At 58.0% G+C, this 15,009-nt stretch overlaps 1 protein-coding gene across 6 annotated transcripts in view; it reads right to left on the bottom strand.

Moving 5' to 3' along the window:
* MORN1 (MORN repeat containing 1) overlaps positions 1-15,009 on the bottom strand; it is a 48,004-nt gene that overhangs the window by 26,746 nt on the left and 6,249 nt on the right. For all 6 annotated transcript variants that reach the window (XR_006820104.1, XM_046017731.1, XM_046017754.1 and 3 more), the window contains 2 exons: positions 7,021-7,117; positions 5,746-5,856 (listed from right to left, as the gene is read on the bottom strand). Coding sequence is in view for 5 of the 6 variants with exons in the window: in XM_046017731.1 (XP_045873687.1) it covers positions 5,746-5,856; positions 7,021-7,117 (208 nt within the window). In the remaining variant the exon portion in view is untranslated. The remainder of the gene's footprint in view (positions 1-5,745; positions 5,857-7,020; positions 7,118-15,009) is intronic.

Here is a 15,009-nt window from a genome sequence, read left to right as displayed (position 1 = left end):
CAGGACCCTGGGATCATGAACTGAGCTGAAGGCAGAGGCTTAACGACTGAGCCACCCAGGCGCCCCAAAAAGCACACTTTAAATACAGACTTACATAGGTGGAGAGTAAACGTATGGATAAAGATACACAGTGCTGACATTAGGAGAGAGCTGGAGTGACTATTATCACAGGAAGTAGTTATCACAGCAACGACCACACCAGGGATGAAAAAGGAAATACTGCAATGATAAGGGGTCATCTAATTAAATGACATAAAAATCCTAAATGTTACATCTAATGATAGACCTTCAAAATACATGGTGCAAAAAATGACAGAAAAGAAATCAGAAATAAGCAAATCCACAATTACAATTAGAGACATCAAGATACCACTGTCAGCAATTGATAGAACAAGCAGACAAAAAATCGGCAAGCACATGTGACCTTGAAGGATAGTATCAATAAAATCCACCTGACTGATATGTATAGGATGTTCCACCCAAGGAAAGCAGAAATCATATACTTCTCAAAGTGCACACACAGCATTTACCAAAATAGAACAAATTCTACGAAAAAAATCTCCAAATTTGGAAACAAAACAACATATCTCTAAATAACTCATGGGTCAAAAAGGAAATCAAAAGGGAAATCAGAAAGCATTTTGAATTGAATGAAAATGAATGCAAAACCTATCAAAAATTCCAGGATGCAGCTAAAACAGTTCTAAGGGGGAAATTTATAGCAATAAACTCTTGTGTTAGTAAAGAAAGGTCTGAAGTCAATTACCTTGGTTTCCATCTTAAAAACTAAAAGAAAAGAAAAAAAGAGCAAATTAAATCCAAAATAAGCAGAAGCAAGAAAATAACATCATAATAGGAATTAATGAAATAGAAAACAGACAACAATAGAGAAATCAATGAAACCAAAAGTTGTTTATCAATGAAACTGATAACCTGTGGCCAGAGGAGTCAGGCAAAACAGAAAGAAGAAATCAATAATCCTTAGTAGGCACAAAAGAGGTGGTATCAGTGCATTAAAAGGAGATGAAGGACTATGATGAAGAAGCTTATGACAATAAATCAAACAACTCAGATGAACAAATATTCCTTCAAAGACACAAACACCAAAGTTCATGCAAGGAGAAGTAGATAACTCAAATAACCTTATAGCTACTTAAAGAAATTGAATTAGTATTTAAAAGTCTTCCCACATGGGGTGCCTGGGTGGCTCAGTGGGGTAAGCCTCTGCCTTCAGCTGGGGTCATGGTCTCAGGGTCCTGGGATCGAGCCCCGCACCAGGCTCTCTGCTCAGCGGGGAGCCTGCTTCCTCCTCTCTCTTTATCTCTGCCTGCCTCTTTGCCTACTTGTGATCTCTCTCTCTGTCAAATAAATAAATAAAATCTTTAAAAAAAAAAAGTCTTCCCACAAAGAAACAACAGTCCTCAATGATCTTCATATTGAAATCTGACAAATATTTAAGAAAGAAATAATACGAATTCAACACAGACTCTTCCAGAAAATTGAAACATGAAGTCAACATTACCCTGATACCAAAACCAGACCAAGATATTAAAAAAAATTGGGGGCACATGGCTGACTCAGTCAGTGGAGCATGTGATTCTTAATCTTGGGCTATAAGTTTGAGCTCCACATTGGGTGCACAGATTACTTAAAAACAAAATCTTAAAAAAGAAAAAAAAAAAGAAAAATTCAAGACCAATATCCCTCATGAAAAGACATGTAAAAACTTTGATAATTTTAGTGGGGTGCCACCTGGGTGGCTCAGTGGATTAAAGCCTTTGCCTTCGGCTCAGGTCGTGATCCCAGGATCCTGGAATCGAGCCCTGCATTGGGCTCTCTGCTCAGCGGGGAGCCTGCTTCCTCCTCTCTCTCTGCCTGCCTCTCTGCCTACTTGTCATCTCTGTCTGCCAAATAAATAAATAAAATCTCTAAAAAAAAAAAAAAGAAAAAAGAAAAAGAAAATTTTAGCAAATGGAATGCCCAGATAATTCAATGGGGGGAATAACAGCCTTTCAACAAATGACATTGGTACCACTGACATTCACACGCCAAAGAATGTAGCTGGACCCCGGTCTCACACCACACACAAATATTGACTCCAAATGGATTATAGTTCTGAATGTAAGAGTTAAAATATAAAATTCTGGGTGGCTCAGTGGGTTAAGCCTATGCCTTCGGCTCAGGTCATGACCTCAGGGTCCTGGGATCGAGTTCTGCCTCGGGCTCTCTGCTCGGCAGGGAACCTGCTTCCTCCTCTTTCTCTGCCTGTCTCTCAGCCTCCTTGTGATCTCTATCAAATAAATTAAAAATAAAAAAAATTAAAGAAAATAAAAATAAAAATATAAATATAAAATTCTTAGAAGAAAATTCAGGAGTAAATTTTCATGACTCTGAATTAGGGAGTCTTCTTAGGTATGAAACCACCAGCATAAGCAAGAAAAGAAAAAAGTAGGGGAATTGCACTTTACCAAAATTCAAGCCTTCTGTGTTCAAAGGACACTACTAAGAAACTGCAAGACAATCCACAAAATGACAAAAAATATTTGCAAATCAGGTATTTGATAAGGGGACTTATATCCAAAATACATAAAGAGCTCTTAATAACTCACAATCAAAAGGCACACTACCCATTTTTAAAATGTTAATTTTATTTTTTTGAAGATTTTATTTATTTATTTGACACACAGAGAGAGAACAAGCAGGGACAGAGGGAGAGGGAACAGCAGGCTCCCCACTGAGCAGGGAGTCCGATGTGGAACTCAATTCCAGGGTTCTGGGATCATGACCTGAGGTGAAGGCAGATGCTTAACCGACTGAGCCACCCAAGTTACCCATTTTTAAAGTATCTGAATAGACATTTCTCCAAAGAAGACATACAAATGGCCAATAAATACCTGAAAAGATGCTCAACATCATTACTTGTTAGAGGAACGCATATCAGAAGCGCAAGACACCACTTCATCCCCAGTAGGATGGCGAGGACTACAAAGACTGATGGCAACAAATGCCGGCAAGGACATTGAGCCATTGGAGACCTTGGCCATTGCCAGTGGGAATGGAAAATATTGCAGACAAAAGAAAGAAAACACATCCAGACTGGAAAGGAAGAAGCAAAATTGGATGTTTTTGCAGATGACATGATTCTCCATATAGCAAAATCCCAAGAAATCCTCAGGAAAAGCAGCAGAGCGAGCAAATGAGTTCAGCAAGGTCCCAGGACATAAGATCAATGTTTTTAAAATCAATTGTAGCCTAGCAATTCCTGAAATAAAGGTAAGGAAACAATTCCATCCATAATAATATAAAAAGAACAAACATGACTCATTAATTACTGAACCAACTATAACTAAGTTATAAACAAAATATTGATAAATTATTTATCGTTATTAACAACTTTAACAAAACCAGTGCAAGACTTGCACACTAAACATTACAAAACATTGGTGCGAGAAAGTACACACATAAATAAATGGGGAGGTGTCCCATGTTCATGGATGGGAAGGTGCGGTGCTGCTCATGGTGGCTCTTCCCGGCCAGCGTCAAAGCGATCCCTAACAAAACCCCAGCAGGCTGTTTTTTCTTTTCCCCTGCAGAAGCTGACAAGCTGATCCTAAAAAAACTGTATAAAAGATGAAGTTCCCAGAATAGTCAAAACAATTTTAAAAAAGAAAGCAAAATCGAAGGAGTTTTTAATTTCCAAACTCAGAGTGAGGCTACAATAATGAAGATGGTGTGGTGTAGGGATGGACATACGGGTCAATGGAGCAAAATCCAGAGTCTGCACAAACCCTCACTCTGACAGTGAAGTGGTTCTTGACTGAGGTGCTGAGGCATTTCAATGGGGAGAGGAGAGTCTTTCCAGCACATGGTACTGGGATGGCTGGACATCCACAAGAGAAAAGATGAACTTAGAACTTTATCTTATCCAGAAAAATTAACTGAAAATGGATTGCAGAAACGCAAGAGCAAAACTTCTAGCAGAAAACAGGAGAATATCTTTGTGTACTTGGATTGGGCTAATCATTCCTACATACATTACCAAAATTGTGATCTATAAAAGAAAAAATTGACAAATCTTCATCAAAATTAAAAACCTTTGCACTTCAGAAGACAGCATTAAGAAAATTACGTGATTTTCTTATCACGTGGCTCAGTCAGTAAGGCATCCGACTCTTGATTTTGGCTGAGGTCATTATCTTGGGGTTGTGGGACTGAGCTCCGACTCAGGCTCTGTGTTCAGCAGGAGTCTGCTTGAGATTCTCTCTCTCCCTCTGCTCCCTCCCCCCACCCACATGCTCTCACTCTCAAATCAGTCAATCGATATTTTAAAAATGCTTAAGGAAAATCACAAGATGAGCTGCAACCAAAAGAAATGATTTGTAAAGATGTAACTGATGAAGAACTAGTATCCAGAATACATAAAGAACTCCGATAACTGAAAAACAAGAAGAGCAAACAGCCAATTTAAAAAAGTGGACAGCATAGTTGGATAAACATTTCTCTAGGAAAGATGCACACGGGGCCAGTAAACACACAAAAAGCTGCTCGGCACCAACAGTTGGGAGGCAAGTGCAACTCAGAGCCTCAGCGGGCTGGCAGACAGTCTCGGGATGGCTGCAGATGGGCAGGGTGGGGGGAACCGCGCCCCGTGCGGCTGGTGGGATTGTAAACTGGTGTGGCCACTCTGGGAAACAGTCTGGCAGTTTCTTGGAAAGTTTACACGTAAATCTGCCATGTGATCCAGCAGCTCCACTCAGGGGTGCACGACCGAGACACAGAGAACACAGTCCGCACAGAAACTTGCCCCAAACCTTCCCAGCTGCCCAAAGTGCAGGGACCTGAACGTCCACCAACAGACGAGCCGGGAAACCAGGCACAAGCGCGGTCCGTGAAGCGCCAGCACGACCACGTGGGTCACCGCAGCCAAAGACACCGGTCACTGATGCAGAGCCTGAGGCCACGGGTTGTGGGACTCTACTCATCCAAGTGCCCATGGAGGGCACACCTGTGGGAGCCGGGCTGCCGGCGGGCAGCAGGGGTCTTTCTGAGGCGAAGGAAATGGTCTGAAGCAGTACTGGTTGTACTCTACTCTGTACATTTACTGAAAATCTAGGAATCACTTAATACTCGAGAATTTCAAGCCATAAAAACAACACCACAATAAAGTTGTTAAAATAAACCGATTGTGACTGTCTTTGCTCGGTGCTGCTCATCATGACGCCCTCATCAAAGCTTGCTGACCCCAGGCCACTGCACCGTGACCGCCGGGGCGCTGATGGACGCATTTGGGGTCCTCCGCCCTGCCGCCGGGCCAGAACGCCCCTCTCTGCACCGGGCACTCTGCTCATGGGCGGGAAGGGCTCTGGCAGGTCAGCTGCCCAACCTCTGTGTCGCTGCTCAGCTGATTCCATTCCCCAAAACGCAGCTGGACTGGAGCTCTGTCCTCCCCTGATGACCCATGGAGGACACAGGAACTCGCCCCTCGCCGGGCACAGGCCGCCCCCACAGACACCAGCAGCCCTGAGAAGCCACCCATCGTCCTGTGAGCTGTGCAGTGGCCACGGGCACACACCCACATCACACGCACGCACGCGCACGGGACTCACAGGGCCCTCTGCCAAGGCTCCAGAGATGAGAAAAAAACAAGAGTTACTGCGGGTGTCCTCGTGCCAGAAGCCACACAGGGCGTCTCGTCCCTAACCGTAAGCACCTGACGTCTGCAGCCGTCACCCTGGAGACACTCACCCTCGGCCACTTCCCCACTGTCCTGCTGCAGCTGGACGCTGATGGTGAAGGAAGAGCCCTGAGCCACGTCCATCACCTCCGGACCCAAAATCACAATCTTCTTGGCTTGTGCTGGGAGAGAGCAGAGCAGAGCGCGGCACAGCTGAACCGTGGGGCCGCCGTCCGTGCGAGCCCAGGCCCCCACGCGGGCCCCCCACGGAATAGCCGCGCTTCCCGGGGCCCCGCAGGGGGAGAGACGTGCGGTTATCCCCCGCGTGGTTGGAAGTCCCCTGCCCGTGCCACCCCACCCAGCGACCCGGGCCGTCACTGAGTAGGACTGTGACCCGTCCTGAGGGTCAGCTGTGACTTTTAAGCAACTCACTGCAGAGCCGGTTACGCTACGGAGGCCTCGGAAGCCCACCCAGCGCCGAACGGCCGTGAGCGAGTGGCTCGTGGGCATTCGGGTTTGCACTCGGGGGGACGCTTGGTTGGGACTCGGCCCCGCCCTCGTGTCCGGTCCATGGCTCACCTGTGCCAGGTGAGGCGCCCTGGACACCAGCTGGGGAGCTGGCCGGGGTGCGGCCACCCACAGGCCGGACGTGCGGGGCACCTCTGGGGTTGGAGCAGCTGGCGACGGCGTTCAGGGTCTGCTCCCCGCGTCCCCAGCCGCTAGCGGCACCAGGGTTAGGGTGGTTAAAGCTTAGGACAAGACTGAGTCTGACTGGGACGTGCGGGCCAGGAGGGAGCTCGCACAGGCATGTGTGGAGGGCGGCAGGTGCCCCACGGAGACGGTGGGCCTGGACAGCTCTGCTCCGTTGAGGGGGGACGACCCGGCCCCCAGCAGGGGGAGGCCAGAGCCCGCCTCAGTTGGCCTAGGTAGACTCTGGCGGTTGCTGAGACTCTGCTGGGGGGACATGAGGACACGTCCTCTGCCCCCTTGCCTAAGGCTTCCACACCCAGGGGTTCCAGCACCCCTCGCGTGGGGCGGGCTGGGGTCTGGGTCTCTCCCCAGGGCACAGTTACTGCTGGTGGCCCCTGCCGAAGGCTGGCTCGGCCCCCAGACCCCCGCACCCTGAGATCCTGACCTGAGCCGAAGTCACAAGCCCTTCTGAAACCCGACTGGAATGTGTCTTTCCCAAAGGGGCTGGGGTTAGATCCCACCTCACCCCCGACCCCAAACACCTCCGGATTCAGCATCCCAGTGCGAGCCCCTGTGGCCATGGGAGACAGGACTCAGCAGACCCCACCGTGACCCCACGAGAGGACAGGGTGAGGCAGGGGCCGGAGGGCACCTACCCACTGGGTGGCCGTTGATCCACATCCCGCGGTAGACAGCCCCGGAGGAGTGGGTCAGCTGGCCCAGGCCACTGAAGACGTCGCTGTGCCATTGTCCCTGCGGAGAGAGCCGTGTGGACTCTGAGCTCACGGACGACACGAGACAGTAGGGGGAGGCCCGGGGTCCCTGCAAGCACCCCCCCACACACACAGGCGAGGACTGAGGCTGCTGGAAAACCACTCCCGGGGGCGGCCATCACGTGGTACCGCCTGCCTCCACGTCCCTCCGCAGCAGAGTCAAGAGAAGCCGGGGGTCCGGGGACAACGGCTCATGCGCGAACGCTCCAAACGGGCACTGGGAGCACAAGAACGCTCTCAGGAGAGACAACACGGGTGCGGGCGAGGAGCCCCCACCAGCAACAGGCCCCTGAGAGGCCCTCGGAGCCCGCGCACCGCCCCCAGAGCAGCCTCTGAACCGCAGGCGCAGCAGCGCGAGGACCACGCGAGAACCACGACCGTTTCCGCGGAAAACTTCAAGGTCCCGATGGTATTTCACCTAAGCGGGAATCACTCCCGTTAGAAGAAAAACCGGCCGAAGCCGTGTGGGTCTGTGCGCTCCTGAGGGAGGGAACGGGGCTCCCGCGTCCCTGCCCTGCTCCCCCGCGGCCCAGGCGCGGTCAGTGCCACGCGGAGGGTACTGCCCGCAGGTGCCGTGGGAGGCAGCTCAGCGGAGGCCAGGCCGGTGCCGGGCTCTCTCTTGGGAGGGGCCACGAGGGGCCACGAGGGGCCACGGGGCTGTGAGAGTGGCTCTGAAAGCCGCAGCTCTGCACAACTCAGACGCCCGAGCCCGGGGGGCGGCTTGGAGAACAGAGTCACCGAGCAGCAGGGCTGTGGGGCCAGGTCACGCTGAGGGGTGGGGGCGGGACCTCCGTGGCCAGGCTCCGGCACAGCCGGCCCCCGGGCCAGGGCACTGGACAGCTGGCAGGAGGGGCTGGGCTGCCCGCCGGGGTGCCAGGCTGCCCCCCCCGCCCCGGGGGAGGCCCAGAGAGCAGTCGGCCCCACGACGGCTCGGGCACCCTGGCAGTGCTCCCAGGACGCTCAGGGCCACGCACAGCTGAGGTCGTGTTCTCCAGGAGTGGCTCACGTGTGCAGGCGACGGGTTGGACCAAAGTGGAGGCGAGACTCGAGTCCAAACCTGCGGACCCTGCTCTGTCGTCCTGACGCGGGGCAGGGAGCCCGCTGGCAGCTGTGGGGGCCGCTCTCCAGCCAGTGTGGGCGTTCGGGCCTGCGACCAGTGAGCCACTGCGCACGCATGTCCACGCTTGGGGTGACGTACGCGACCCTGCTCCGTGTGCACGTCTGTGTCCGTGTGCGCGTCTGTGTATCGTGTGTCCGCGTGCACCTGCATATCCGTGTGTGTCCGTGTGCACGCGTGTGTGCGGTGTGGCGGCGCTCTCAATGGGACAGCAAAGTGACCTGGGCGGGAGACAGCAGAATGGGGGCGCGCTGGGCTGGGCTGCTGTCCGTGGGTCCGTGTGCGGACAATCCTGGGAGGGCACGGGGGCTGCACGCTAAGCTCCTGCCCCCGGGGACTCTGCTTGCTGGGAGCCGGCGGGTGAGGTGGACGTGAAGACGACGCTGGGACGGTTTGTTTGCCAGGAAACCCCTCTCCCTCACGACACCACCCTCGGACTTGAGAAGTCACCGGTCTCAACTCAGACGACAGGACTCTCAGCCAAAAGAACGCAAACCCCACAGGAGCCAAGCCACGTCCGTTGCCCCAGCACCCACCGTGCCCTCTACCTAGAACCACGGGGCTCCATCCCCAGGCCTGGCAGCAACAGCTGGTACAGTGGGATGCGGTCAGCCCCGACAGGGGCCCAGGCTGGGGGCGGCGGCCACAGGGGAGGGCTGTGCCTCCGGGAGAACAGAGCCTTCATGAGGGGCCCCTCGTCTTTCCTAGCCTCCCTCCGCCCTCCCAGTGGCAAGAGCTGGGGTCTCTGTGCCTACCGCGTGCCCCGGGCAGGCCTGCCCCCTGCCCTCGCCTCCGTCTTCGCTCCCGTGCCCGTGCAGGTGTGCGGGGATGGGCGTGGGGCCCGTGGAGCCTGGCCACGTGCTCAGGAGGTTGGGATTCAAGATGCTGGAAACTGGCCGCGGAGTCCAGTGTGCACAGAGCACTGACCCCGCCAACGCCCACCCTGGGGACGTCCACACCTCCCTCGCTTGGCTCCCCGTCGCGGGGCTCCAGATGCTCCTGCCAGATGGAGCGCAAGCCTGCGTCGCTTCCTAGCGGACACCCCTTCCCCACCCTCCTTTGGCCCGGCGTCATGGACAGACGGACGGACGCTAGTCATAAACACTTGCTGGCTCCCTCAGGACTGCATGGGGGCTCAGGACAGGCTGAGAGGCTCTCTAAGCCGGGAGATGGCGGCTGGCCTGTCGTCCGCATCGTAGCTGTTGCTGCCGTGGGAACGGTCACCTCTTGTCCCCGCGCTCCCTCCTTCGGCCCAGTCCACTCTCTGCTAAGTGGCCACGCTGCTTCCTGGAGGAAGGCACAGCCTCGGGTTGGCCCGGGAGGGAGCAGACTGGCGGGTCCTCCCACACCCAGAGATGTCCAGGGTGGCCGGTGGGACCGTGTGCCCCACACCCACTCCAGGGGTGTGCGGGGCTCTGCGCTCACCGTCCACCGTGTTCCCGGGTCGCTCACAGGCCACTGGGGCCTCTTGGGGGGCTGGGTGTCTGCAGCGCTAACACAGGGCTTCCCCAGGGCAGGCTCCTGCGCCCGGCGTACCTTGCCCAGCAGCGCGGACTCTTTCTTAATGGATATTATAAATCATACTTTTGAAAATCCTGCCCTTTCTCAGCGGACTCGCACCCAAAGCGTGAACCAATACTTTAAAAAGTGTCGCACGGAGGAGGTGGGGGGGTTCCCCCGAGGAGGGCTGGGGGGCGCATCCCACCCGGGGCAGGGGCTCCCTCCGCTCTTTCCCTGCCCCTCTCTGCCCTGCCGAGGGCCTGTGCACCGTAGGGTGACGCGGGAAGAGGGGGCACGGGCCTTGTCCGCACCACAGACCCTGGCGGGACGGGGCCCAGCGCTAGGAAGTGGTCTTCCGGGATGGCAGGAAGCCGCGCCTGTCGCCCTGCAGGGACCCCAAGGGGCTGGTGCAGGTGCCTCCGCGGGGGGGCCCGCCTCGGCGCGCCCACAGCTCCCAGGATAGTTGGGCCGCTCGGACGGGAGCCTCCTTGGGTGCTCTCCCCGGCACACGGGGTGGGAATAAACTGAGAAGTGCTTGATTCTCTTTTCACTTCAGGGAGCCTGCTCCGTTGACTCTGTGTTCCTTTCCGAAGAGCTGCTTTGTGCTTCTCCACCTGCATGCCCCCCACGCCCCCAGCACACACTGGACGTCCGGCCTGGCACCTGGGTCACGTCCCACCTGTGGCGCCAGGGTTTGGCTGGCCACACCACGAGGGCCCGATGGCCCGGCTCCCCAGTGTCTGCCGTGGGCGGTATTGGGACGGCCTCCCCCGTCCTCGAACCTTGGAGCTGGAGCAGAGGACCACCGTCCGGGAGGTCGCGATCTTGTAGACCAGCAAAGGGTGGTCTGGGGTTAGGTCACATAAGCAGATGTGGCCCAGGACACCTGCCTGGGCCCTGGGACTGTTCGAGGGGCCTGCGTCTCCAGTTTGCGGGGCGGCCTGCGGGGTGGCCATGGGCACGCGGGCCGGCACGTCGGGGCACAGGTGTGCGCCTGCTCATCCGTGTCCCCAGCAAGAGCAGGGGCATGGCTGTTGTGTTGGGTCTCCACGACCTTGCTCGTTAGTTCCTCGGATGTCGAGGTGTGCACTGTGCTCTGCTGCCTTTCTGCGTCTGTTTCTGAGGCCTGCTGACGTGCGGACCGCGCAGAGGACACAGCGTGGCGCCGGCCCCCACGACGGCTCTGGCAGTCCGGACCCCTCCCCCGTGTGTGAGCAGACCCAGACGCCCGACTATCCTGTGTGCAGCGTACCCCTGCAGTCAGGGCCCCACATTCCTGGGCTGTGAAGAGTGGCCTGGGGACATAAAGGCCAGTGGCATTCCCGAAGACACACAGGTGAGCACAGCGGCGGCTGGGACTGCCAGCAGGGGAGGACGCACAGAAGGCTGGCCACCTGCCCGTGCGGCAAGCAGCTGTACCAACCAGCAGGCCTGCCTCCGGGAAAGCCAACCCGAAAAACACAGCCAGTGTGCGTGGAGGCGCCCAGGGACGGCCGGAAGCTGGCAGCTGCTGGCGGGGACCACCCTGCGGACACAGGGTAGGGACCACTCTGCTGCACGGTCACCGAGGCTCACCGACAGCTTGGATCTGCTTCCTTCTGCGGGGGACGTGGCTCGCCTCCTCGGGGCGGTACCGGCTCCTGGGCTCCACCAGGGATTTCCGAATGCTGCCCCTCTAGGAGCGGCTGCCCTGTGTCCGTGGGGGTCACTGCTACAGCCACGTCCCCAGGAGGAGCCGGTAAGCTTCTGCTGGGCACACCCACCCCCATGTCTCTGGGAGGTGGTCCAGCGGGTGCAGGCCGAGAGCCTGGTGGCGACCCGGGCAGAACCTTCAGGGGGTAGCAGGGGCAGGAAACGTTCTCTCCAAGACAAGCCAGTTACAACCACCCACCCCAATCCTGCCCATGTGGCTCGTGTCGCGGGAGAGGGAGCAGTTCTGGCTCAGGGACACGTTGCTTTCATGTCCTGACTGAAGACGCTAGAACAGGACTTGCAGGAGTGGACTTTGCCTGGGACTGACTTTTTAAAGGCTCCTTACAACGGTCTGCATTGGGGGACCTGCTGATGAGGCAGCAGGAACCTTGGGGCAAAGCGCACTTGCCACGGGAAGGGAGACTTAGCCGCGTGCGGGCGGGGGGTGTCCCGGCCCCCCCACTCCCTGCGGCCCTGGTGCGCCTCTGCAGGCACCACCCCTCCTGGAACCTCCCCTTCTCTGGGTTTGGCAGGTTCTCTGTCCGATTCGGCTGACACAGGACATGGTCAAGGGACAGCTCAGCCTCTATTGTCTAATCTTTGAGGAAATAAAATTACCTCAAAAATAAATAAAAATCAGAAGCTGGTAGATCTGTGGTGAGAGGGGCCCAGGACAGTTTTCTGGGCAGCTCGGGGTTGAAGAGGGTGGGGTCTGCGGCTGCCCGGGGCCTCACGTGGGGCCGGCACTCCCTGGGAAGAAAGCGAGAGGTGGACAGACCCTGCCACACCCATAGGCACAGGACGGTTCATGCGTCCCGGCCGTGTGTGTGACAGAGCCTGAGCTCCCGGGTGACAGCAGCCGTCAGGGCCGGCAGTCCAGCCAAGGGATATGCCGGGAAGGATGGTGAGGCGGGACAGACGAGCCCAGCAAGGATGGAGGGAGGCCACAATTCTCGAAGGTGGCAACGGCTGGCGCTGGATTGTGAGCAGTGCCAGAACACATGGGGACGGCCGTCTCCAAGGGCAGGAGGAACAAGTGTGGACGAGGGTGTGGACAGATCGGAACCTGTGCACGGCCGCCGTGGGAGTGGCGTGGGGTTCCCCAGAAATCCAGTGGGGAGCCACCACGTGGTCCAGAAGCTCGTCATCTGGGCATGCGCCCCGAAGACCCGGGTGCAGGGGCTGAGCGCTGTGCCCCCACATCCACGGCAGCCGCGCTCACGAGGGCCCAGCGGTGGAAGCGGTCCCGGGGTCGGGGCGGCCGGACGGAGGTGCAGAACCGGGTCCCTCCGTGTGACGGACGGTTACCCAGCCTGAGCAAGCCGCTCCCCACAGCACAGGCCCCGCAGGACTCCCTGCCCCGCGGCTCCAGCGGGAGTCGGATCGCGGAGACAGAAAGTGGCAGGGTGGGTGCCACAGGTCGGGGGGCTAGTGTTTCCTGCAGGCAGACGTCCGTCTGGGAGATGGAACGTCCTGGAGACGGACGGTGGGGACGGGCACACGACTGACTGCGCTTCGCGCCCGGAGCCGTCCCCTTAGCGGTAAGAACCGCGAATTTCACGTGAGGCGTGTTGCACAACACACAGAGATGTTTTTAAAGGAGGCCGACGGTTTGCTCCGTGGGAGCCCAGGGAACGCCGCGGCCGCACGGGAGACGCGTCTTGGGGTAGCGCCCAGCTCCCTCCCGCGCCGCCCGGGCTACGGGGTGACCCTGATAACTGGGGGTCGGAGGTCAGGCGTGAGGCGTCCCTGCCACGTGGAGAGGCCTGCGCCGGCCCCGGAGCCTGCGCCTTCCCCATGGGCCAGGCCTGGAGACAGACCGCGAGCGAAGTCTCCCGGCGGCTCCAGAACGCAGGCTGGTGGCGGCGGGTGCTGCGCCGTGTCCGGGAGTGCCGTGTGTCCAAGGGCACCGTGTCCGAGGTCTCCGAGTCCGAGGTCGCTGTGTCCGAGGGTGCCAGGTCCAAGGTCTCCATGTCTGAGGTCTCTGTGTCCAAGCTCTCCGTGCCTGAGGTTGCTGTGTCCGAGGTCTTTGAGTCTGAGATCGTCGCGTCCGAGGTCTCCGTGTGGCTTTCCTGGGCGCAGCCCTTCTCCACGTGCCCCGCCTGCATGGCCTTCTGGAAGCTGGTTCAGAAAGTGGCTGGAGGGCTGGGGATGCCGTAGGGACCCCACGCCTGCGCTCTGAGACCTGGGTGCTACTGGAGTGGTCCCGTTGGCGCCCGGGCTGTGGGCGAGGCGGCTGCCCATGTCCCTGCCACCGCGCGTGGCTGGGGGCGGCCCACACGGACACTGCAAGCACCGTGGAGGACGGGTGTCCCAGCAGCACTCACAGCTGCAGACGGCGGACGGCTGTCCCAGGTCCTTGGGCACGACGCTCTGGAAAGTTGGAAGGTTGCCAAGCAAACAGAAACGCAGGTGGACACGAGTCTGCATCCTGGGGAAGACGTGGCCGGAGGACCAGCCTCCCATGTCGACTCCTGTGGGAGGTGCCCCTCCTCGAGGACACGCCACCTCCCCCGAGGGCCTGTGGGGGTCCTAAGGTCTGCAGGCTGGGACAGAGCAGCCTGGGACACTGAGGGGCGACCGTCCGGGCGGACGTCTCCTCACGTGGGGACAGCGGCAGCCTGGCTAGCAGAAGCCGCAGCCTGGGGCGGCTCGGGCTGAAATCGGGCTCCAGCGCTCAAGTTGGAGCAAAATGTCTCCCAAGCGGGAGAAGCCCCTGTGACGGCTGACGGGCCGCACGGCTCGGGGCTGGGCTGCCCCCTGGTGGAGCGCTGGGCAGGCGGTGGGCGCCCCGGGTTGGCGTGCGGTGTGGAAAGCTGCTGCCCTGATCTCCTCCGGGCTGAGCCCTGCCATGCAGGGGAGGCCTGCGTGGGGGCCCCGGGGCCTGCCGCAGCCCTGCAGTGAGGCCCGTGGGCAGCGGAGGGGCCGAGGGCCAGAAAAGCATCCAGGAACAGGGCACTGCCGGGGTCCGCAGAACGGGGTGCTCCTTGCCCCGGCCTGTCCAGCTGTGAGGGGACCCACCCGGGTTGAAGGCCATGCAGCCGCCCCCCGACTCTCACTGGGGCTCCAGGCCGGAACTCCCCGCCCGTCCTCTGGGCCTGTGTCCTCATCCGTGAAGTGGGGAGAAGGGCTGGGGTCAGAGGCCAGTGCCCGTGGTGTGAATATTCTGGAGCTTGTCCTCCCGGCCCCTCAAGGGGTGTGCACGTTGGCATGATGCCAGCTGTGGCACGGCGGGCGGCAGGGGACGGAGACCTGCCCCCCACGTCTCCCTCCCTTTGCAGCTCTGGAGAACCACGGACGGTTGTCTGTGGTGCCCGTGCTGTGCCCATGGCTGGCCCTGGGGGACTGGGCGGACGGCCCCTGGCAGAGAAGCAGCGGGGCGGCAGCGACATGGACACGCACAGGGGACACCGGCCCTTGCCAGCCGCCCTGACCGAGGCCGGGTATAGCCTTCCCTTGCCAGCCGCCCTGACCGAGGCCGGGTATAGCCTTCCCTTGCCAGCCGCCCTGACCGAGGCCGGGGTAAAGCCTTTCCTGGGCCGAGCATGTGTGACGAGGGGTTA

The sequence above is a fragment of the Meles meles genome, chromosome 1, assembly GCF_922984935.1.
Source record: "Meles meles chromosome 1, mMelMel3.1 paternal haplotype, whole genome shotgun sequence".
NCBI lineage: Eukaryota > Metazoa > Chordata > Mammalia > Carnivora > Mustelidae > Meles > Meles meles.
Note: the sequence above shows the minus strand (reverse complement) of the source record. Positions and strands in the feature narration are given on the sequence as shown.